Genomic DNA, 22,828 nt, shown 5'->3' on the forward strand with positions numbered 1-22,828 from the left:
GAATGGGGCCATGTATCGTGAGATTTTGAGTGAAAACCTCCTTCCATCTGCAAGGGCATTGAAGATGAAACGTGGCTGGGTCTTTCAGCATGACAATGATCCCAAACACACCGCCAGGCAACGAAGGAGTGGCTTCATAAGAAGCATTTCAAGGTCCTGGAGTGGCCTAGCCAGTCTCCAGATCTCAACCCCATAGAAAATCTTTGGAGGGAGTTGAAAGTCCGTGTTGCCCAGCGACAGCCCCAAAACATCACTGCTCTAGAGGAGATATGCATGGAGGAATGGGCCAAAATACCAGCAACAGTGTGTGAAAACCTTGTGAAGACTTACAGAAAACGTTTGACCTGTGTCATTGCCAACAAAGGGTATATAACAAAGTATTGAGAAACTTTTGTTATTGACCAAATACTTATTTTCCACCATAATTTGCAAATAAATTCATTAAAAATCCTACAATGTGATTTTCTGGATTTTTTTCTCCTCATTTTGTCTGTCATAGTTGACGTGTACCTATGATGAAAATTACAGGCCTCTCTCATCTTTTTAAGTGGGAGAACTTGCACAATTGGTGGCTGACTAAATACTTTTTTTCCCCACTGTATTTTATTTAAGATTTTCTGTGTGTCCCTGATATCACTTTCCACCCTGTTAGTTTGTTGTAATTCTACATTTAAGAAAACAACCCCTTCCTAGAATGACACCACATTCAGGAAGTGTCATAATTTATTTGGTGGGAAAACTATGGTGCAAAGCTAATTAAGTGATAATGCCCGAGAAGCCGGTGTTTGTTGGATATATTGGCACGGGTGTTGTTAGACCCGAGACGAAGTCGAGTGCCGACAAACTGTGGCAATATATCCAACAAACACCAGATTTGAGGGCATTATCACTTTTATAAAATGGGTTACCAACATATTAAAATAATGATTTACATATTTTCATTAAAAACATTATTTTTATTAATTTATTTGTACTATTTTATCCTTCCACATATCTTCTTCTTAAGATATCTATCAATTCAATTCAATTCAATTTGCTTTATTGGCATGACGTAACAATGTACATATTGCCAAAGCTTACTTTGGATATTTACACTATTAACATAATTAAAATAATAATCATCAATATTGTCAATGGGACAACAGTAACAACAGTAACCAAGGGTCAAAATAACCATTGAACAATAACAGTATAGAGGACATGTGCAGGTTGGTTGGTCTGTCAGACACTGTCCCTCATCTTATGGCAGGCAGCAATGTAGTGCGCTGCCAACCCACAGCTCTCTGCGTCCTCTCCCAACAGGACGGGTAGCCTATTCTCACCAGAGAGGTCTTTGAAATCTTGAAAAACAGTTTCAAATTTGGGGAAATGACACTCTCTAATTGTTTTATATTTTTGAAATTTTTTCAGGAAATGCAGCTCTGTCTCAGGTTCTGCTGTGTTGCACAGCCTTTCCTCTACAGGGAGACAGGTTTTCCTGTGTCTACCCTTCTCAATTTCAAGGCTGTGCTCACTGAGCCTGTACTTTGTCAAGGTTTTTTAAAGATTTTGATCAGTAACCATGGTCAAATAGTTAGCCACGGTGTACTGTCAATTTATGGCCAGATAGCACTGCATTTGTACTTTGTGTTTCCCAATAAGCAATGTAGTTTTGTTTTGACTGTGTTGTAATTTGGTTTATTCTGATTGATTGGATGTTCTGGTCCTGAGGCTTCAGTGTGTTAGTAGAACAGGTTTGTGAACTCCAGGACCAGCTGGATGAGGGAACTATTTTCTTTGCTCAGCTCTTGGCATTGCAGGGCTTGGTAATGATATGAGAGGGGGTCACTGTATTTTAGATGTTTCCAAACTTAATTGCTATTTTTTGAGTTTTTATTATTAGTGGATATTGGACTAGTTCTGCCCTGCATGCATTGTTTGTAGTTTTCCTATGGACATGTAGGGTTTCAATGGGTTGTTTGTCCCATTTGGTGAAATCTTGTTGTGCAAGTGGACCCCACACCTCGCTGCCATAAAGTGCAATTGGTTCAATGACACATTCAATTCGTTTTAGACAAATTTTAATAGGTATTTCAATTTCAATTTGTTTTTTAATGGCGTAGAATGCCCTGCATGCTTTCTCTCACTGCATCATTAAGGTGTCCAGTTGAGCTTATTTTTAAACCTAAGTAATTGTAGTGTGTGCAGTATTCTATATACACTGCTCAAAAAAATAAGGAAGCAACACTGATTGACAATAAATTTCACATGCTGTTGTGCAAATGGAATAGACAACAGGTGGAAATTATAGGCAATTAGCAAGACACACCCAATAAAGGACTGGTTTTGCAGGTGGTGACCACAGACCACTTCTCAGTTCCTATGCTTCCTGGCTGATGTTTTGGTCACTTTTGAATGCTGGCGGTGCTTTCACTCTAGTGGTAGCGTGAGACGAAGTCTACAACCCACACAAGTGGCTCAGGTAGTGCAGCTCATCCAGGATGGCACATCAATACGAGCTGTGGCAAGAAGGTTTGCTGTGTCAGGACTGCTACCTCCGCCTTTGTGCAAGGAGGAGCAGGAGGAGCACTGCCAGAGCCCTACAAAATGACCTCCAGCAAGCCACAAATGTGCATGTGTCTGCTCAAACGGTCAGAAACAGACTCCATGAGGGTGGTATGAGGGCCCGACGTCCACAGGTGGGGGTTGTGCTTACAGCCCAACACCGTGCAGAACGTTTGGCATTTGCCAGAGAACACCAAGATTGGCAAATTCGCCACTGGCGCCCTGTGCTCTTCACAGATGAAAGCAGGTTCACACTGAACACATGTGACAGACGTGACAGAGTCTGGAGACGCCGTGGAGAACGTTCTGCTGCCTGCAACATCCTCCAGCATGACCGGTTTGGCGGTGGGTCAGTCATGGTGTGGGGTGGCATTTCTTTGGGGGGGCCGCACAGCCCTCCATGTGCTTGCCAGAGGTAGCCTGACTGCCATTAGGTACCGAGATGAGATCCTCAGACCCCTTGTGAGACCATATGGTGGTGCGGTTGGCCCTGGGTTCCTCCTAATGCAAGACAATGCTAGACCTCATGTGGCTGGAGTGTGTCAGCAGTTCCTGCAAGAGGAAGGCATTGATGCTATGGACTGGCCCGCCCGTTCCCCAGACCTGAATCCAATTGAGCACATCTGGGACATCATGTCTCGCTCCATCCACCAACGCCACGTTGCACCACAGACTGTCCAGGAGTTGGCGGATGCTTTAGTCCAGGTCTGGGAGGAGATCCCTCAGGAGACCATCTGCCACCTCATCAGGAACATGCCCAGGCGTTGTAGGGAGGTCATACAGGCACGTGGAGGCCACACACACTACTGAGCCTCATTTTGACTTGTTTTAAGGACATTACATCAAAGTTGGATCAGCCTGTAGTGTGGTTTTCCACTTTAATTTTGAGGGTGACTCCAAATCCAGACCTCCATGGGTTGATACATTTGATTTCCATTGATAATTTTTGTGTGATTTAGTTGTCAGCACATTCAACTATGTAAAGAAAAAAGTATTTAATAAGATTATTTCATTCATTCAGATCTAGGATGTGTTATTTTTGTGTTCCCTTTATTTTTTTGAGCAGTGTATTTTGTACCAATTGAGAACTTTGGTCTAATTCCCTGAGATCTGGATCTTCTCTGGAAAATCATTATTTTAGTATTTTTGGAGTTTACTGCCAGGGCCCAGGTCTGGCAGTACTGCTCTAGCAGGTCCAGGCTCTGCTGTAGGCCATGTGCTGTGGGTGACAGCAGGCATATGTCATCTGCGAAGAGAAGGCATTTAACCTCTGAATTGTGGAGACTAACACCAGGGGCTGGGGATTTTTCTAGAATAGTGGACAATTCGTTGATGTAAATATTGAAGAGTGCAGGGCTCAGATTGCAACCCTGGCGAAGGCCCCGCCCATGGTTAAAGAATTCTGTTATTTTCTTGCCAATTTTGATGCTGCACGTATTGCCAGTATACATTGATTTAATTATGTAATATGTTTTACCCCTATACCACTTTCAATAACTTTGTAGAACAGTCCTGTATGCCAAATAGAATCAAATGCTTTTTGGATGTCGATAAAGCAAGCATACATTTTGGTATTATTTTGGTGGACATGTTTATCTATCAGGGTGTGTAGGGTGTAAATATGATCGGTTGTGCGATGTTTTGGTATAAATCCAATTTGGCTTTTACTCAAGACATTGTGCTTATGAAGGAAGTTTAGAACTCTTACATTTATAATACTACAGAAAACCTTCCCCAGGTTACTGTTCACACAAATGCCTCTGTAATTGTTAGGGTCAAATTTGTCTCCGTTCTTAAAGATTGGGGTTATGAGTCCTTGATTACAGATGTCAGGGAAATAGCCTACACTCAGGATCAAATTAAACAGTTTTAATATAGCCAATTGACATTTTGCACTAGTGAATTTGAGTATCTTATTTAGGATGCCATCAGGTCCGCATGCTTTTTTAAATTTGAGGGCCTGAAGTTTCTTATAGAGCTCCTGGTCAGTAATTGGGGAGTCCAATGGATTTGGATTGTCCTTTATAGCTTTTTCTAATCCATTCAACTTCTCATGAATTTGTCATTGTTCTGCATTTGTGTCAATTTGAACGGTGTTCTAGAGTATTTTAAAATGGGTTGTCCATATGTCATCATTTTGTATCGCTAATTCCTCTTGTTTAGAATCTTTTAGTTTTTTCCAATTTTGCCAGAAGTTGTTTGTGTTTATGGACTCCTCAATTAGTGTCAGCTGCTTGCTGTTGTACTGTGCTTTTTTGGTTCTGAGTGTACGTTTATAGAGTTTTAAAGTCTCACAGTAATGAAGGCTTAATTCACCATTATTTGGGTCTATGTGCTTTTGGTTTGATAGTGTTCTAAGTTTTATCCTTATAATTTTGTAATCTGCATCAAACTAGTTGGTCTTTTTAGTTTAGTTTTTTATCAATTTCAGTTGTGCTTCTTTTGCCGTTTTCCTGAATATATAGTTGATGTTCTTTATTGCTAGATTCATGGCTTCTTTACTGTGAGTGAATGTGGTATCCAGAAAGGTATCTAAGAGTGTTTGGATATTTTGGTTACTGGTTGCTTTCTGGTATTCTTCTGTGCTGTTTTGGGCACATCTGTATGAATTTCTGATATTGTACAGCTTACTGGGCTGTGAATGTGTGGTTGTTTCCATGTCTGTTCTTTTGAGGAACAACATCATTTGGCTGTGATCAGACAGAGGTGTTAGTGGCTTGACGGTGAATGTGCTGAGAGAGAAAGGGTCAATGTCTGTAATCATATAGTCTACTGTGCTGTGGCCAAGAGGTGAGCATAGGTGAATCTCCCCAAAGAGTCCCCCCATAACCTACCATTGACAAAGTACAAACCCAGGCTTCGACAGAGCTGCAACAGATCCCTTCTGTTTTTGTTGATTGTGCTGTCCCTGTTGTTTCTATGGGGGAGATTAAGACAGTTAGAAACAGTATGGCCTGTAATAAAGTTGTCCCGTTAGATCAGGTAGTGATCAGGTAGTGTTCCTGTGCGCGCATTTGTGTTCCCTCAGATGAGCACATTTCCCTGGGCCTGGAAATGGCACGTCTCTTCCTCAAGGCTGGGGAATATCTCCTCTGAGTAATATGGGGATTCTGAGGGGGGGATATATATTGCGCAAAGGAACACATATATTTCTGTCAGTACAAGTTCTTTTTTCAGTTTTAACCAAATGTAATATTTTGAGGGGATCAATTAGTTTTGTAGTTCGGATTTGTACCAAATGATCAATACAATAGAGTCTCTGCCTCTATTGACAGAGCTGTGTTTCTGTGACGGCACAATTACCTCTCTGTAGCCTGTGGGACAGTGAGTGACAATGTCTGCCTTACACCATGTCTCCTGCATAATGATGACGTCATCATCTTTAAGATTTTTTTTTAAACTCCAGTGCTAAACTCTTCAGTCCAAAGGTTGATGAGTTTAGGCCCTGAATGTTCCACATGGTAACTGATAGTGATTTCATGTTGCAAAAAGAAAGAACAGCACAGTCAAAAACAGTAACTACTAACTACTAAGAGTGAGATAAACAGGATAACAGCAACTTTTAGTACAATAGGTGTGTGTGTGTGTGTGTGTTTGTGCGTGTGTGCGTGTGTGCGTGTGTGCGTGTGTGTGTGCGTGTTTAGTGCAGTTTAGTGCAGATGTATTGGAGGAGCTGTTTAATCTCACTCAATCCTACAGGGTTTTCCTGTCCTCTGAGGACCTCCGCGTAGCTGCGCTGGTCCTGCTGCCCTGTGAAGTGGAGGGGAGCCAGGTCTGGGCCGGGGGGCTTCCTCTCTGGTCTGGTAGAGGTGGTGGTCTGGTGCGGGGTAGTAGGCTGGGCCCGGTCCAGTCTGGCTAAGCCGATGGAAGTGGTGATGTTCTGGAGGTGGCTGGGGCCTGTGGGGTGCGCTGGGTCTGGTGGGGCGTTGAGGGGGCCTGGGACTCCTTGGTGGTGCAGTGGTCTGGTAGGGGTCTCTGGGTGGTCCTCTGTCCAGTGCGGCATGGGGTGTTTCTCTACCAAGTGCCACGTCCTTTAGAGACTTTTCAAACATCCCTACTGTCTGCTTCCTCAGGTGGGAGTGGTCGTGGAGATGCTCTGGGGTGATTCTTGGGTGGTGAGCAACGTGCACGTTCGGGAGTAGGCCACACCCTCTGGTGATGTCAGCGTTGACTTTCTGAATGGTATGGGATGAAAGTCTTTGCGGGGCAGCAGAGTGGAGATGGTGATTTGGGAGTTGGGGAACCACTCAGAGGCCCTCTCTGCTACTCTGTTGACCAGGCTGCCTATCTCTCCTGCTCCTCTCACAGGTTGTTGTGCCGGTGTGAATAGTAATGTGGCCTGGTGTGCCAAAGTCAGGCTGGGACAGGATGTGGAGTGCATCCTGTGTTTTTGGGCACCATATTTTCCTGAAAGAATACTACAAAAAATATATATATACAGTATATACTTTTTTTCCCCAAATGTTTTGAGGTCCAAATGGTATTGTAGGAATGACCCAGCTGGCAATGCTGAGAGGCAACAGTGTTTTCTGCTACCTAGCCAGCTAGTTCCAGATGTGGGAACTCCTCGTGCCTTTCTAGTCTGTTTAGCCACTGCTATACAATCTAAACTAGATGCCCTCAATCTCACACAAATTATAAAGGAACCTACCAGGTACAACCCTAAATCCGTTAACATGGGCACCCTCATAGATATCATCCTGACTAATTTACCCTCTAAATACACCTCTGCTGTCTTCAACCAGGATCTCAGCGATCACTGCCTCATTGCCTGCGTCCGTAATGGGTCCGCAGTCAAACGACCACCCCTCATCACTGTCAAACGCTCCCTAATACACTTCAGCGAGCAGGCCTTTCTAATTGACCTGGCCCGGGTATCCTGGATGGATATTGACCTCATTCCATCAGTAGAGGATGTCTGGTTGTTCTTTAAAAGTGCTTTCCTCTCCATCTTAAATCAGCATGCCCCATTCAAAAAATTCAGAACTAAGAACAGATATAGCCCCTGGTTCACCCCAGACTTGACTGCCCTTGACCAGCACAAAAACATCCTGTGGCGTACTGCATTAGCATCGAACAACCCCCGCGATATGCAACTTTTCAGGGAAGTCAGGAACCAATATACACAATCAGTTAGGAAAGCAAAGGCTAACTTTTTCAAAGAAAAATTTGCATCCTGTAGCACTAACTCTAAAAAGTTTTGGGACACTGTAAAGTCCATGGAGAATAAGAGCACCTCCTCCCAGCTGCCCACTGCACTGAGGCTAGGAAACACTGTCACTACCGATAAATCTATGATACAATTTCAACAAGCATTTTGCTACAGCTGGCCATGCTTTCCACCTGTCTACCCCTACCCCGGCCACCAGCTCTGCACCCTGCTGCAACTTGCCCATGCCCCCCCCCCCCCCACACACACACTTCTTCTTCACCCAAATTCACCCTCTTCAAAGGGGGTGACACTCTAGATCCAAACTGTTACAGACCTATATCCATCCTGCCCTGCCTTTCGAAAGTATTTGAAAGCCAAGTTAACAAAAAGATCACTGACCATTTCGAATCCCACTGTACCTTCTCCGCTATGCAATCTGGTTTCTGAGCTGGTCATGGGTATACCTCAGTCACGCTCAAGGTCCTAAACGATAACGTCATAATAACCGCGATCGATAAAAGACAGTACTGTGCAGCCGTCTTCATTGACCTGGCCAAGGCTTTTGACTCTGTCAATCACTGCATTCTTATTGTCAGACTAAATAGCCTTGGTTTCTCAAATGACTGCCTCGCCTGGTTCACCAACTACTTCTCAGATAGAGTTCAATGTGTCAAATCGGAGGGCCTGTTGTCTGGACCTCTGGCAGTCTCTATGGGGGTGCCACAGGGTTCAATTCTCAGGCCGACTCTATTATCTGTGTATATCAATGATGTCGCTCTTGCTGCTGGTGACTCTCAGATCCACCTCTACGCAGACGACACCATTTTGTATACATCCGGCCCTTCATTGGACACTGTGTTAACAAACCTCCAAACGAGCTTCAATGCCATACAACACTCCTTCCGTGGCCTCCAACTGCTCTTAAACGCTAGTAAAACTAAATGCATGCTCTTCAATCGAACGCTGCATGCACCCGCCTGCCCGACTAGAATCACTACTCTCGGCGGGTCTGACTTAGAATATGTGGACAACTACAAATACCTAGGTGTCTGGTTAGACGGTAAACTCTCCTCCCAGACTCACATTAAGCATCTCCAATCAAAAGTTAGATCTAGAATCGGCTTCCTATTTCGCAACAAAGCCTCCTTCACTCATGCTGCTAAACATGCCCTCGTAAAACTGACTATCCTACCGATCCTTGACTTCGGCGATGTCATTTACAAAATAGCTTCCAACACTCTACTCAGCAAATTGGATCACAGTGCCATCCGTTTTGTCACCAAAGCCCCATATACTACCCACCATTGTGACCTGTACGCTCTCGTTGGCTGGCCCTCACTACATATTCGTCGCCAAACCCACTGGCTCCAGGTCATCTATAAATCACTTCTAGGTAAATCCCCGCCTTGTCTTAGCTCATTGGTCACCATAGCAACACCCACCCGTAGTATGCGTTCCAGCAGGTATATCTCACTGGTCATCCCCAAATCCAACACCTCCTTTGGTCGCCATTCCTTCCAGTTCTCTGCTGCAAATGACTGGAACGAACTGCAAAAATCTCTGAAGCTGGAGACACTTATCTCCCTCACTATCTTTAAGCATCAGTTGTCAGAGCAGCTTACCGATCACTGCACCTGTACACAGCCCATCTGTAATTAGCCCACCCAACTACCTCATCCCCATATTGTTATTTACATTGTTAATTATGTTGCTAATTTGCACCCCAGTATCTCTATTTGCACATCATCTTTTGCACATCTATCACTCCAGTGGTAATACTAAATTATAATTGTAATTATTTTGCACTATGGCCTATTTATTGCCTTACCTCCATAACTTACTACATTTGAACACACTGTATATAGATTTTCTATTGTGTTATTGACTGTACGTTTTGTTTATTCCATTTGTAATTCTGTGTTGTTGTTGTTTTTACGCACTGCTTTGCTTTACCTTGGCCAGGTCGCAGTTGTAAATGAGAACTTGTTCTCAACTGGCTTACCTGGTTAAATAAATATATATCTCAGTATGCTTCATGCATTTTACATTTTAGACATTTAGCAGACGCTCTTATCCAGAGCGACTTACAGTTAGTGAGTGCATACATTTTATTTATACTGGCGCCCCGTGGGAAACAAACCCACAACCTTGGCATTGCAAACGCCATGCTCTACCAACTGAGCTACATCCCTGCCAGCTATTCCCTCCCCTACCCAGGACAACTGTGCGCCACCCCATGGGTCTCCCGGTCGCGGCCGGCAACATCAATGCCTGGATTCGAACCAGGATCTCTAGTGGCACAGCTAGCACTGCCTTAGACCACTGCGCCACTTGGGAGATGTCAACTGTCAGAGCACATATTTGAGCTTTTGCTTGAACAAATGCAATGCAGTGCCTTAGACCACTGCGCCACTCATGCAGATCTATATATATATATATACCTCAGTATGCTTCATGCAGATCTAAATTTGATAGGTAGGGGGCCTACAGCAAGCAAAAGCTCAAATATGTGCTCTGACAGTTGACATCTCCCAAGTGGCGCAGTGGTCTAAGGCACTGCATTGCAGTGCTAGCTGTGCTACTAGAGATCCTGGTTCGAATCCAGGCTTTGTTGTAGCCGACCGGGAGACCCATGGGGTGGTGCACAGTTGTCCTGGGTAGGGGAGGGAATAGCCGGCAGGGATGTAGCTCAGTTGGTAGAGTATGGCGTTTGCAATGCCAGGGTTGTGGGTTTGGTTCCCACGGGGCGCCAGTATAAAAAATGTATGCGCTCACTAACTGTAAGTCGCTCTGGATAAGAGCGTCTGCTAAATGACGTAAGTGTAGACGCATGTTAATATCCGCCATATCCTGTCCTTTTTAGGCCTAGTGCCTAAGTGGGCTATGGGTAGGGCCTCATTTCTGGACCCACCAATATGGCCTTCCTCCTTTGCCAGTTAACCTGAGACCTTGAGGAAACAAAAGTGTTTTCTGCTAACTAGCCAGCTAGTGTATAAAACAGCTTGATTTTTATTTTTTTATTTAAAGTGCACACTTCTCCACATTTCTCTTGAAGTGTGCACTTGCACACTCCTCGTCATGGATTTAATAGCATAGGATAGGTGTGCAAGCATTGGCAGGAGGGATTTTCCAGCATTGCTAAATCCATGCAAGAAAGTGTGCAAGTGCACACTTTGGGAGAAGGGTGAAGAATCGGGATGCAACTCACACAGTAACATTACTTTTAGGTCAAACCAAATTGGTACTGCCTATGAGGAGAATCAGTGCCAAGTAATTACTTGTAATGACTTGCAACCATAGAGTAAAATACTGTCTACCTCTATGCTTGCAACCTCTACCTCCTATCAATCCAAGTAGTAGTAGGCCTACTTAATATAGGATACCTACTATCAGCTGGTATAGATGAACTCCATGAGGATTAGCTCCTACATGTGCTCACTACTGAGTGAAGATGCCCTCCACTGTTGTCCGCCACCACTTTCTTCCAGCCACATCTGGAACTCCTAAACAGACAGACAGGCAGTCAGGCAAGCAGACAGGAGAGACAGTATGAAAGCCAGGCCACAAAAAAATTAACAAATGCTAAACAAAATTGTCTATAGTACATGCACACTGTAAAAGCTTTCAGATAGTAGCCTGGCTCTCGAAAACCCATGGCCATACAGCACTGGAGTCCCCTAGTAGTGCTCTTGTTCTTGAATAGCCACATGCCACTAGAGTAACTTCAGTGCATCATATCTTGCTTGCTGGCTGTGATAGAAATTATATAACCATGCTAGTTAGCTAGCTTGCGAATTGTTTCAATACATTTTCTAAATGTGAAATTGTGAAACACAAAAGACACCTAAGGGTGTTTCCCGATGTCCTCATTGATGTAAAGGTAACGCTAGCTAGCTAGGCTAGTCAGTCCCAGTGACTAGCTAGTAGCCACTGAGCCCTTTTTATCCAAAATGGAAATAAATAAAAAACAATCAAGCTTTTTCATACACTAGCTGGCTAGTTAGCAGAAAACACTGTTGTCTCTCATCATTGCCAGCTAGCTAGCTAGCTATCTAACATAGCTGTACTGGCCATTGTTTTAAGCTGCTAACGTTAGCTGGGATAAATAAAATGAGGATGAACTCTCACTCCAAAACAGGTTGACCAACAGATACTCATCATCTATGCCTCCCTCTAAACCCCAGCTACATGGAATTAATGTGCCAAAACTTTTCAAATGCAAAAAAAGGCAGGGAAAGCAAATGTCAAGGTAACGTAACCAAAGATTTAAAAAAATTGCAGGCAAAGAGGGAAGCGTTTCATCGCAATCAGGTTATCATTGAAAGTGTTTCACTGAAAATGTTTTTTTGCATTCATTGACAATTCATTTGTTCTTGCCTTTCAAAATTATTTCCTTGTAATATTATTAATTTTACTCTCAAAATTTTTGTGTTAAAGTTTTGCTTTCAATATCATAATTTTTGTTTGCAATAATAAGAATTTTGTTCACAAATTCAAAAGGTTTGTTTGATATTAAAGGCACAAAAGTAATTCCATATGTGTGAGAGCAGTGCCTGTGATAAAAATCTTTCTCTCATATTTCCCCTGCAGGATTCACCTCCTTTACAAATACGGTAGGCCTATAGATCTGAAAACATACTGGATACGAGCTTCAGAGGCGTACTGTGATTCAACTTCTTAAGAAAATGTTTATTGAACATAGTACCTCAACCCAATCTGATCTCATCAACTAATTTTATTTGTGTAAGATAGGCCCATGATCAGCAGGCTATCAAACACTGTTCTCAGACTATGTTGGTTGGGGGTTTTCAGACTTTTTGGTTTTAAAGGGTGCATTAAACAAAGTAGTATTTTTGTTCAGGAAGCCTTAAATCTAGGTCAACAAACAGCATGAAATCACTGGACTTAGAGGAGAGTGTAGCCTAATTAGTCGAGAGAGCTCTGCTTAGAAAATACAGCCTCGGCACCCCCTCATGCTGCAAACAGCTGGAGGTAATTATGGCAGTTCACCTCATGCTGCTGTGGGATGTTTGGCGGGTCAAGTTTAGTCTCGAAAACTCGACCCTAAGCAGTCACTGTTGCCTAGGGTCAGGTTTTCGAGACTAGTTCAAGTTGCCTCACCTAAAGTTCCAGATGCGGGAACTCCTTGTGCCTTTCTAGTCTGTTTAGCCGCTGCTATACCTCAATACGCTTCATGCAGACCTCAAATAATTTGACAGGTAGGGGGCCTACAGCAAGCAATAGCTCAAACATGTGCTCTGAGAGCTAGACGCATTTTAATTTCCACCATATCCTGTCCTTTTTAGGCCTAGTGCTTAAGTGGGCTATGGGTAAGACCTAGTTTCTGGACCAGCCGATATGGCCTTCCTCCTTTGCCGGTTAACCTGAGAGCTTGAGGAAAGGGTTTAGTGGAAAACTGTTCTTTATTTTTCTCAAAATATATTGTAATAACATAGGCTATGCCACTCATTCTAATAACTAGGAGATATAATATATCATTCTATGAGCTAGGCTATGTTACTGTCCAATATAGTTCATTGTAGGTATATGTTACTTGGAGCTGTTAAAGTTATAATGTTATAATAACATATGTAGAATGGTTTTATATTAGCCCAAACTCAACAGCGTGCTATGGCAGGCTACATTCCACTAAGGCACACCATGGCTTCTCAGCTCCAAACAACAATTCCAGGTATTTTAGTTGTTTGACAGCGTTGGACGCATAAGGTAGATGAAGACCAGCTGGAGTGCATTCATAAGAGCTGAAGTGTTTCTGACGCAAGGCAAGGCCTCTCTAAGCCCTTCCAAAAAAGCTTGTAGCTTGGATTACCACCATAACACAGTCCCACAGCGTCACAACACTTGAGTTACTATATACATCTGGATGTAGAGAACCAGGGTGACGGCCTGAGACTTCACTCAGCTTCAGTCAGTCAGGACTATAAACACATCACAACACACTGCTGTTATGTCCATAGCACACTGCCATCATGTTATTTTGTCAATTCTCACTCTTCATCCAGCATATTTGTCTAAGACTGTGTCAGATCAACAAGTTCTCATACTGTAAGAAGTCTTACAGTGAAATGGTGCAAATCCTAGTGTTGTAGTATTACCATTAGTGGTCAGGCTCAGTAAAAATGTCCACCTCTTATCTCCTGTTTTGACATCCATATTCAATGTAGGGAGGGGTCTTAAATCAAACATAAAATAAATCTGTACATAAATCGCCTTGACATTTGGAACCAACCTTTTGCTGGTGCTGAAAACAAACCCTAACCCCACCCCTTCAGTCTTTTCAAATCTAAAGACTCAGATAAGGGCTATGGGAAGGATCTTGGGGTTGTTTTCGACGACATTAACATTGCTTTTCTCATTGTTTGTGATGTTCCCGCTTCCATTCCAGTGTAGTAAGTCGTGTGGGTCGGGCCACCGGCGTCGAGCACTGCTGTGTATGGACCAGACAGGGGAGGAGGTCCATGAGATGTTCTGTGTGGATCAGAGAAGGCCAGATGATTCTGAGCGCTGTAATACCCACGTCTGTGAGTTCATATGGATCACAGGGGACTGGACAGAGGTGAGAGCCATTGAATGGGCCTGTTTCAAAATGCAATCATGTCACTTTAATAATGTTATCTAACATTACTGTCCTATCTGATCGTGCTTGATTGCAGTGTTGTTATCTTATCGCATTTTCTCTCTCCCGTGGCAGTGTTCGGCCAGCTGTGGACAGGGATACAACAGACGCCTGGTCTCCTGCAGTGAGGTGCATGCTGGGAATGATAACTATGAGTATGGGCATCAGTCTTTATCCAACTGCCCTGGGACCCCCCCTGAGAGCTACATGCCGTGTAGCCAAGGCCCCTGTCCTCCAACACAGGAGTGGCGAGTTGGAGTCTGGGGACCTGTGAGTGGCTTCCAGTCTCTATGTATTATCAGTGTTACAGTATGTTTTTCAAATTGTAGTGCTTTTTTCATCCTGGCAGGCTCCCTTACTCCTGCTCTTCTCTCCCCCTCAGTGTTCAGTAAGCTGTGGAGATGGAGTGATGGAGAGGACAGTGCAGTGTGTGTCTACTGAGGGACAAGGCAGTGACAGTTGTCCCTCAGACACTAAACCAGAAGCCAGCAAAGTCTGCAGCAGCCCTGCCTGTGAGTAGACATACAGAACAGTAGCCTCAGCGTCCACAGCCTCTTCTTCACCTAACTCCTGTGATACAGTATATGTGTGATACACCTCTGTAACGCCTGTGATACAGTATATGTGTGATACACCTCTGTAACTCCTGTGATACAGTATATGTGTGATACACCTCTGTAACTCCTGTGATACAGTATATGTGTGATACACCTCTGTAACTATTGTGATACAGTATGTGTGTGGTACACCTCTGTAACATAGCTATATCTCTCCTAAATATGTCCTTTGTTCTCTCTCTTAGGCCATCTGCCCACTAGCTGCAGTGATGTCCAGAGTCTGTCTGGCGTCCAGCCTGATGGTGAACAGTTTCTCAACATACAAGGAAAAGCACTCAAAGTAAGACTATGGTATCATCTTTCTTATTACGTGCATGGTGCACCATTTTATAACATTTTATATAGTGATTACTGACTTATTTTGAAAATGGAAATGGTAAATGAATAGAGAGGGTATCTATGCCAATGTCAGTCAACAAAAACCCTGTTGGCCAGTGATCATACTTGGTTTCACAGTCTGGTGTAGTCTCACTGACAGATGTAATACATTAGAAAATGACTGAAACTGAAGGGAAGTTCTTTAGACTCTGTCTGTCTGTCTGGCTGTCTGGCTATCTGGCTGTCCATTTGAGAACCAGGCCAACCCAGGTCAAGTTTAGAAATAGCGTGTGTCGTCCTGAAGAGGTTTTGATTTTAATCTCTGGGCTGGTTCCTCACCCCTTCCTCCCTTTCCCCATCCTCTCCAAAATCCTCCCCCTCATCCTCCTTCTCCACCTCCTCTTCCTCCTCAGGTCTACTGTGCAGGAATGCAGACTGACAGGCCGCGGGAGTACATCACCTTGACGACCGGAGAGGGAGAGAACTACTCTGAAGTCTTTGGCTTCAGGTAAAGCAACCTATGGGGCTGTGGATTACTTCATTTATCATCATGTAATGGGCACTGTCAAAAGTGTGGAGGACACATTTTATATGAACTTGGTTGTGACAGTGTGTTTGCTCTTTTTCTCTCCAGACTGATAGACCCCACACAGTGCCCTGCTAACGGGACCAGGAGAGAGGACTGTGAGTGTAGGAGAGACTACACTGCTGCTGGCCTCTCCACCTTCACCAGAGTACGACTGGACCTCAGCAAGATGCACATCATCAGTGAGTGGGCCAGAACCAGTTGCAGAACACATTCAGCAAGGCCACATAGACTACCCTACCAATTACAGTCAATTGTTGCAACACACACACACACACTACATCAGAGTTCATTACACTAACCTGAATGTCAACGCTAACCAGCTAGTGTCAGAGTACCATGCTTGACTCCCCCAACATGCTGTGAAGTCAGAGCCTCCTCCCCACTCCTCTCCATCCTCACAGAGACATTTCAGTAAGTCCAAGCATAGTGGGGTTAATGGGATCAAGATGTCTTTTAGGAGCACACAAATAAAGGGCCTGAGGGGATTAGTTTAAATTGCACTAAGTAGATGGAATTATACTGATATTGCCATTATGCTGACCCCTAAAAGCAAGACTGGATTCAGGTTATGTGAAAGTGTACTCATTTTGGAAGATGCAGGCTGTTATTTTGCTGTTATGTGAGCTGTCGTAGTGATGCTGACCAGTCAAACAGACCGAGCTATGTTCCAGATTCAGTTTTCAACAAGCCTCTGTCATGTTTACTAATGTGCTCTGCCATTATTTCTCACTCTTGTCATTCAGCCATAGACTGGCAGTTTGCTTTCACACGCGAGGGCCACAGAGTTCCCTTTGCCACTGCTGGAGACTGCTACAGCGCTTCCCGGTGTCCACAGGTAAGAACTGCATGGCCAGGGAGCCACTGGGAGAGAACTAGTGGAGAATAAAAGGTTTGACTCAAGTCTTCACTAAGGTGTGAGTTCTGAGGTTAGGACTAAGGACTTGTATGGACTTAACTAGTCTTGGTTCATCTTGTTTACCAGCTGTGTCTTTGATAGTGTGTCTGACCATCTAATTGTGCTGTTGAGTTCAATGTGTGCTTAGTTCCAGCAGAACCTAATGCTCAAGAGGTTAGTGAGATTCTGAGTGTGGTGATATTGTGAACAAAGAGAGCAGGGGTGTGTTCTGTGAGTGGGGACCGAGCAGAGCAGACACACATGGCCTGAGAACAGAGAAGCCCGTCTGTCTGAGAGGAGATTTGGACACACTCCCTGCCTGTGCCAGTTTCTGCAGATCAGATCCTGTTAGTCTGTGAGAGGAGACGACTGACACACACACACACACACACAAACACACACACACAAAGACAAAGACAAAGACAAAGACAAAGACAAACACAAACACAAACACAAACACAAACTCAAACACAAACTCAAACAAGCAAACACACCAAGCCCTGGCAAACACACACAATACCCCCTGTCTACAGCTGGCAAACACACACACCATGTGCTGTCCCTCTACACTCTCTCCCCTCACCACAGATGCTGTATGTGAGACTGTATTAGCCCCATGTCTTTCTGGTGTTGTGCAATGTCTGCCTCATCTGGGGTCTGCCCTCATACCAGAGACAGGGGAGTGTGTGAGGCACAGGAGCAAATGGAATGGCATCAAACACATGGAAACCATGTGTTTGATGTATTTGATACCATTCCACTTATTCTGCTCCAGCCATTACCACGAGCCTGTCACCCCCAATTAAGGTGCCACCAACATCCTGTGGTGTGAGGGAGTGCACTGGTACAAGACTGTGGAGGGTGTCTGTGGATGTGTGTGCTTACCATGCGTTTATGTGTATATGTGTACACGTGTGTATGCAAGCACAAGCTCCAGACAGTGTATGAAGAAGGGGTTCTACTGTGTGTGTATGTCACCTTTCCCACAGTCCCATCCAGCTCCCAATGTGCAGCAAATACAGTGCCTTCAGAAAGTATTCACACCCCTTGACTTTTTCCACATTTTGTTGTGTTGCAGCCTGAATTTAAAATGGATTCAATTGAGATTTTGTGTCACTGGCATACACGCAATACCCCATAATGTCAAAGTTGAATTATGTTTTGAGACATTTTTGTTAATTAATAAAAAAATGATAAGCTGAAATGTCTTGAGTCAATAAGTATTCAACCCCTTTGTTATGGCAAGCCTAAATAAGTTCAGGTTTAAAAAATGTCTTAACAAGTCACAAGTTCCATGCACTCGCTCTGTGTGCAATAATAGTGTTTAACATGATTTTTGAATGACTACCTAATCTCGGTACCCCCACACATACAATTATCTGTAAGGTCCCTCAGTCGAGCAGTGGATTTCAAACACAGATTTAACCACAAAGACCAGGGAGGTTTTCCAATGATTCGCAAAGGCACCTATTGGTAGATGGGTAAAAAATAAAAACATTGAATATCCCTTTGAGCATGGTGAAGTTATTCATTACACTTTGAATGGTGTATCAATACACCCTGTCACTACAAAGATACAGGCCACCTTCCTAACTCAGTTGCCGGACAGGAAGGAAACAGCTCAGGGATTTCACTGTGAGACCAATGGTGACTTTAAAACAGTTACAGAGTTGAATGACTGTGATAGGAGAACACTGAGGATGGATCAACATTGTAGTTACTCCACAATACTAACCTACAGTGGGGAAAAGAAATATTTAGTCAGCCACCAATTGTGCAAGTTCTCCCACTTAAAAAGATGAGAGAGGCCTGTAATTTTCATCATAGGTACACGTCAACTATGACAGACAAATTGAGAAACAAAAATCCAGAAAATCACATTGTAGGATTTTTAATGAATTTATTTGCAAATTATGGTGGAAAATAAGTATTTGGTGACCTAGAAACAAGCAAGATTTCTGGCTCTCACAGACCTGTAACTTCTTCTTTAAGAGGCTCCTCTGTCCGCCACTCGTTACCTGTATTAATGGCACCTGTTTGAACTTGTTATCAGTATAAAAGACACCTGTCCACAACCTCAAACAGTCACACTCCAAACTCCACTATGGCCAAGACCAAAGAGCTGTCAAAGGACACCAGAAACAAAATTGTAGACCTGCACCAGGCTGGGAAGACTGAATCTGCAATAGGTAAGCAGCTTGGTTTGAAGAAATCAACTGTGGGAGCAATTATTAGGAAATGGAAGACATACAAGACCACTGATAATCTCCCTCGATCTGGGGCTCCACGCAAGATCTCACCCCGTGGGGTCAAAATGATCACAAGAATGGTGAGCAAAAATCCCAGAACCACACGGGGGGACCTAGTGAATGACCTGCAGAGAGCTGGGACCAAAGTAACAAAGCCTACCATCAGTAACATACTACGCCGCCAGGGACTCAAATCCTGCAGTGCCAGACGTGTCCCCCTGCTTAAGCCAGTACATGTCCAGGCCCGTCTGAAGTTTGCTAGAGTGCATTTGGATGATCCAGAAGAGGATTGGGAGAATGTCATATGGTCAGATGAAACCAAAATATAACTTTTTGGTAAAAACTCAACTCGTCGTGTTTGGAGGACAAAGAATGCTGAGTTGCATCCAAAGAACACCATACCTACTGTGAAGCATGGGGGTGGAAACATCATGCTTTGGGGCTGTTTTTCTGCAAAGGGACCAGGACGACTGATCCGTGTAAAGGAAAGAATGAATGGGGCCATGTATCGTGAGATTTTGAGTGAAAACCTCCTTCCATCAGCAAGGGCATTGAAGATGAAACGTGGCTGGGTCTTTCAGCATGACAATGAATCTAAACACACCGCCCGGGCAACGAAGGAGTGGCTTCGTAAGAAGCATTTCAAGGTCCTGGAGTGGCCTAGCCAGTCTCCAGATCTCAACCCCATAGAAAATCTTTGGAGGGAGTTGAAAGTCCGTGTTGCCCAGCGACAGCCCCAAAACATCACTGCTCTAGAGGAGATCTGCATGGAAGAATGGGCCAAAATGCCAGCAACAGTGTGTGAAAACCTTGTGAAGACTTACAGAAAACGTTTGACCTGTGTCATTGCCAACAAAGGGTATATAACAAAGTGTTATTTTTTTCCACCATAATTTGCAAATAAATTCATAAAAAATCCTACAATGTGATTTTCTGGATTTTTTTTCTCATTTTGTCTGTCATAGTTGACGTGTACCTATGATGAAAATTACAGGCCTCTCTCATCTTTTTAAGTGGGAGAACTTGCACAATTGGTTGCTGACTAAATACTTTTTTTCCCCACTGTAAATGACAGAGTGAAAAGAAGGAAGCCTGTACAGAATTATAAATATTCCAAAACATGCCTCCTGTTTGCAATAAGGCACTAAAGTAAAACGGCAAAATATGTGGCAAAGAAATTAAGTTTATGTCCTGAATACAAAGTTTTATGTTTGGTGTAAATCCAACACAACACATCACCAGAGTACCGGTCTTCATATTTTAGAGCATGGTGGTGGCTGCATCATGTTATGGGTATGCTTGTCATCGGCAAGGACTAGGGAGTTTTTTGGGATAAAAATAAATGGCATACAGCTAAGCACAGGCAAAATCACTGGGAGACTAATTCACCTTTCAGCAGGACAATAACGTAAAGCACAAGGCCAAATATACACTGGAGTTGCTTACCAAGATGACATTGAATGTTGCTGAGTGGTCTAGTTAAGGTTTTGACTTAAATTGGCTTGAAAATCTATAGCAAGACTTGAATATGGTTGTCTAGCAATGATCAACAACCAACTTAATAGCTTGAATAATTTTTTTAAGAATAATGTGCAAATATTGTATAATCCAAGATTTACCCAGAAAGACTCACAGCTGTAATCCCTGCCAAAGGTGATTCTAGCATGTATTGACTCAGGGGTGTGAATACTTATTTAAGTGAAATATTTCTCTATTGCATTTTCAATAGATTTGCAAATTCATTTTGTCATTATGGGCTATTGTGTGTAGATGATTGAGAAAAAATATATATTTAATCAATTTTGAATTCAGGCTGTAACACAACAAAATATGTAGTAAATCAAGGGATATGAATACTTTCTGAAGGCACTGAATAATGTGTCTCCAGAGTGTCACAGACTGCAGCCCTACTTCCTTCAAAGACACCCTTTCACCCGCTTTCCCCACACTTTTCAGGAGATGTGTTTCCAATTACCCAAAAAGACCCCAATAAAAGCTATTTGCCAAAACATGTTGTTTTTGATAAGTTAGTAAAGAGACATTCCACTGTACGCCAAGAGTTACTGAATATGGTTTTCATTTCGATCAACACAACACACCACTTATCCACGCATTTAGATTAGCGATACACTACACCATGCTCTGTGAACTTGACATATATTTATGCTTCCATACGTGAGTTTCAAGAGACACTCAACTCTAGATGCTTACCTCTGGCTAAATGATCTACCCCCCTCTGTTTATAGCTGTTTGTACCGTAAAGAGTCTGGTATTTGTCGCTGGGTTTTGTCAGGCTTATATCAGCTGGGCTTTGATGAAACGTAAATGCAGCTGCTGCATGTTAGTGAACTCCTCTCTACTGCTCTCTGCTGTTGGCGTGGTGGGAGGTGCTGATATCTCTCCCCCTCTCTCTCTCTCATTTTCTCTTTCTCTTCTTCCCTCCCTCCTCCCTACTTCTCTGTTTCCTCAGGGTCGATTCAGCATCAACCTCTCAGGGACAGGCTTCCAGCTAGCTGAGGAAACCAAGTGGATCTCCCAAGGAAACTATGCAGTTGCTGATATACACAAATCCCAGGTAACAATATGATGCACATTCACATAGCCTCATGGACAGAGTGATTTAGATTAGCGTCTTATATTCACATTCCTGGTTTCAGACAACATCATTCTCCACTTTCCTCCTTTCTTCTCTCCCTTCCACCCTACCTCTCTCCATCCTTCCCTCCCTCCCACCGTTCCTCTTGGCTTCAGAGGGGCCTCTGCTCTGGGCATTTGTCCAAATGGGCTCTGTATCTCAGACTCCCCTGGTGCCTTAATGCTGCTTTTCGACTGTAACACCAGTGTTACACTAGTGCAGGGATCATCAACTAGATTCAGCCTCGGGACAATTTACCATAGCTAGTTCTGACATTGAGGACTTGTGAAGAGCAGCATCAACAACCTCTGCTAATCAAAACAGTTGCTTGGTGAGAAGGTGTTAAGGTTCACAGTTAGCCACTGTTAATTAAATGAAAAATGAAAAGTACCTGTGGCCTGTCTTTGGCCCCAAGTGAGAGCAGGTCTGCTGGAACAATGGCCCAATGAGACAAGGGGGCTGGCCTGCGTAGATGGAAACAGAAAAGTCTGAGCCTTTTGGGTAAAACACTGGGGTAAATCATGGATGGAAATGTGCTGTTACGTGCCTGGTGAGAGAGCAGCCTTATTGGACAGCTTCACAGTGAAGTGGGCCCTCCTGGTTTTGTAATGGAGATCAGGCTGAAGACCCTTTTTGGCAGGGAGAAAAAGGTTGAATCTGTCTCAAAGCCAGTGAAGCTTTGGACTCAAGGTTAACTGAACACTGGTTGTTTTAAGTCAAGTGCGGTGGAGGGCACTCAAGATGAGAGTTGCCAAACTTCAGAGGAAATGCCGCTCCTTTCATTCTGTGGGATAGATTTCTGGGGCAATGTTTTACCCTGTGTGTTTCTAAGCTGAGAGTGTTCCACATCTGTGCTTATGCTAATGCTAATGCTATTTGATTACTGTGCATTTCTATGTAATTCATTAAGAGGCCCCATTTTACATTTGTGTGTAATACCTTTACAATGTAGTCACAGAGAACCTAAAAAAAAAAAGACCAGACCCTAAAACCACCTTCAACAAAAGTTCAAAGAGTGTTCATGATATATGAGTGGATACATTGTGATTTGTGTTACTGTTACTAAACCATGTGGTATCCTGGTTATAGTTTTATCGCTTTGGTACTATTTTCACAAGTATGTGTTGAATTTTCTAAACTCTTAGTACAAAACTCCAAACTGGTAACACTTGTAACGCAGCCAGTCTTACAT

The 22,828-nt window shown here is 43.5% G+C and overlaps 1 protein-coding gene across 1 annotated transcript in view; it reads left to right on the plus strand.

The window, feature by feature from the left end:
* The window catches only part of LOC311133966 (A disintegrin and metalloproteinase with thrombospondin motifs 9-like), a 75,016-nt gene that overhangs the window by 48,344 nt on the left and 3,844 nt on the right, over positions 1-22,828 (plus strand). The window contains exons 24-31 of the mRNA XM_084167594.1: positions 14,103-14,273; positions 14,409-14,603; positions 14,716-14,845; positions 15,136-15,230; positions 15,682-15,776; positions 15,903-16,036; positions 16,601-16,692; positions 21,472-21,576. Coding sequence (XP_084023720.1) covers positions 14,103-14,273; positions 14,409-14,603; positions 14,716-14,845; positions 15,136-15,230; positions 15,682-15,776; positions 15,903-16,036; positions 16,601-16,692; positions 21,472-21,576 — 1,017 coding nt within the window. The remainder of the gene's footprint in view (positions 1-14,102; positions 14,274-14,408; positions 14,604-14,715; positions 14,846-15,135; positions 15,231-15,681; positions 15,777-15,902; positions 16,037-16,600; positions 16,693-21,471; positions 21,577-22,828) is intronic.

Source organism: Coregonus lavaretus (assembly GCF_964263955.1).
Source record: "Coregonus lavaretus genome assembly, chromosome: 8".
Lineage (NCBI taxonomy): Eukaryota > Metazoa > Chordata > Actinopteri > Salmoniformes > Salmonidae > Coregonus > Coregonus lavaretus.